We start from the raw sequence: 2,673 nt of genomic DNA, 5'->3' as shown, positions 1-2,673 counted from the left end.
GGAATCGGATTTGAGAAAGTGAATATGCTACGGTCATCTACGCGGAACGTAGATCGACGCTATATCATTTAATTTCTAAAAATTAAATATCTCGTCACATTTATTATTGATCAAATTTTATTGACCGGACATCTTAAATTCAAGATTCCAATAGCATGTTTTTTATAAATCTCATGCTCAATGTCATGACCCCCACTGGAGTCCTGGTACGAATACAAAATTACTCCACCTGCTTATAGAAATGGGTATTCTTTCATTTTTGTATTTCCTACAAAAAATAGTCGACGTTTATTTTTGACAATTTTTTTCCGGTGACGAGGTTGGGCTTTTCTTCGTTAGACAATAATTCAATAATTTTTTTCTTTTTCTCTCTCCTTTATTAATTGTGATCAAATTTTATGTCATCCCAAAATATCTATTTTTATGAAACGGAAAGAGTACATGGTTAAAGATAGCTAACCAACTCTTCATTTTGATGTTCACCTTAAAAAACTTAAAATTCTTTTTTTTTATGACTAGATTTTGTAGTTCTACTTATAAGATGAATCTAGATCAACTTTTCATTTAGCTGGAGTGGTGTTATTATATGCTTGAAATATATACAAATAATTACACCATTCATCCTGCTACAAACTATCAACTTCTTTTCAGCACGTGATTTAAGAAAATAATATTTATTAAGTTAAATGAAGAGAGTAAAGTAAAAAAGGAAAAAATATTTTTTTTAAATAAAATTAATCCCTTATGCTGGAATAACCCAAAATAAAAAATTGATCGTTTATAATGGAATAGAAGGAGTATATAATAAATGGCTGAAATATTGAACCGCATAATTTATACTCTTATAAAGAAACTTAGCTTAGCCTCCCCCACATTAGTGGTGGGCCTGGCTGAGCCGAGCCCCAAATTAATTGGGCCATGCCATGTTGGGGCTTGGGCCAGGCTCCCATTTGCCAACTATATAAGGGTATGTTCAAAAATTTTTCAAGGGTATATTTAAATAATGTCAAATAAGTAGTTGACTACTAAAACGAATAAAATAATGTTTTCTTTTAGTTTTGTTTTTTCCCCTCCAATGTTAGTTTTTTAGGAAAATTCATCTCCCTTCAGTATTGGAATAATAAATGTAGCTATGGCTTTCGTTAAAGTTGTCCACAAAGCTACAAGCATAACAACAGGCAAGATTACTAATAATGAATTAACCGGAACTTATTTAATATACAGCTTAAAATTATGAAATTCAGTTTTGGACAGCCAAAAAAGAAATTAAAGAGAAAAAAGGACAGAAAAACGATTAGTGAGCAGCATCTTCTTCTTCACAGAATTTAATGTATTCTTTGGATCCCATCAAGTTTGCAAGCTCTGAAGGATTACTTGGCTTCACCTTGATCATCCATCCCTCTTCATATGGACTTGTGTTAATCTTCATCACAAAACACAACATAAATTAGCAAAGTTCTCTTTCTTGTGCTCCATCTGTCCGGCCATAATCAAGTCTAGTTCTTTTTGAATCGTCCCTACCCTATTATAAGTGAGTCATTTTTTTAGCAAAAAAATAATAATTTTATTTATCTTACTTTATTCTCTCTTATTTTAATTTACTAAACATCATTTTCTTATATCATGTGTAGGGCATGTGTGATGAGACAATAGATTGATAGATTGGATTAAAGAATAACTATTACTTACCAATCCGGGGGAGTCGGCTAGCTTGGAGTTGATCTCGACCACCTCACCGGAGATGGGAGAGTTCACATCACTGGTGGCCTTCACACTCTCGACGGCTCCAAACCCAGTGCCTTGTTTCACTTCCTTCCCGGGCTCTGGCAGCTCCACGAACACAAGTTCTCCTAAATGCTCCTGAATACATACATAATACATTCTCAACAACTCAGAATTTATATGATTGAGAAAGAGAGAGAAGCTCACCTGTGCATGGTCTGTGATTCCAATGGTGGCCACAGGGCCATCATGCTTCACCCATTCATGCGAAGAAGCATACTTCAAATCATCCAACACTGCAAAATCACCAACATATATGTTAAGTAGCATAGATAGCATTCTTTCAAAATTTAAAAAAAAACAAAAAAAAAGATTTTTGAAGGTCAAGTTAAAAAAAACCAGTTGAAAAGGCTCTAAAGGCAGGAGATTTTGAAGCACAAGTTGAGAGTCTCAGAGCATTTGCTGTAGAAGAAGCCCACATTCTAAGTGCCATTTTCTGTTATCTTCTTAAGCCCCTCTCCCTCTCTTTGTTTTTTGAGAGCAAAAAAGCAGGAAAAGAAAAAGGGTTTCAAGATAATAGTTTTTTTCTCCCATCTATTATCTTTGATGAATGGTGGAAAATAAAAGCCTATCTTTCTAACTCATCACATTCTTTCACACCAGTTGCCTTTAATTAAAAAAATTCATAGATTTGCTTCTTCTTTTTTTAAAATTTCTTCTTATTTAATATATTACTCAATTTGAAAATGTAGAGGTTACTTGAAATGTGCATAGTCGATGTTTTCATTATGTTTGTATTGTACTAGTATTACAAAATTTGTTGATTTGAAAATGAGTGGTGATGTTATCATCACACTAAACACATACAATAATCTTTCAGTTTTTGTTTCTCTAATTCGAAGTTATATACAATGTTATTTTATTTGTTTGTGGGATGTGAAATACTTAGCT

General features: G+C 33.0%; 1 protein-coding gene across 2 annotated transcripts; it reads right to left on the bottom strand.

The window, feature by feature from the left end:
- Positions 1 to 1,188: 1,188 nt before the first annotated feature.
- On the bottom strand, positions 1,189 to 2,320 carry LOC121778509 (glycine cleavage system H protein, mitochondrial-like). 2 transcript variants are annotated; one of them, XM_042175872.1, is made up of 4 exons: positions 2,122 to 2,312; positions 1,930 to 2,018; positions 1,690 to 1,860; positions 1,189 to 1,423 (listed from the first exon to the last, which is right to left on the bottom strand). In XM_042175872.1, exons 1-4 carry the CDS (start codon positions 2,213 to 2,215, stop codon positions 1,295 to 1,297), a joined length of 483 nt encoding a protein of 160 aa, XP_042031806.1. In that variant the 5' UTR covers positions 2,216 to 2,312; the 3' UTR covers positions 1,189 to 1,294. The 2 variants fall into 2 exon arrangements, with proteins under 2 accessions (XP_042031806.1, XP_042031807.1); XM_042175873.1 differs by having other exon boundaries at positions 1,385 to 1,522; positions 2,122 to 2,320.
- Positions 2,321 to 2,673: the final 353 nt, after the last annotated feature.

The sequence above is a fragment of the Salvia splendens genome, chromosome 19, assembly GCF_004379255.2.
Source record: "Salvia splendens isolate huo1 chromosome 19, SspV2, whole genome shotgun sequence".
NCBI classification, from domain to species: Eukaryota; Viridiplantae; Streptophyta; class Magnoliopsida; order Lamiales; family Lamiaceae; genus Salvia; species Salvia splendens.
This window is presented reverse-complemented; position numbering and strand designations above follow the sequence as displayed.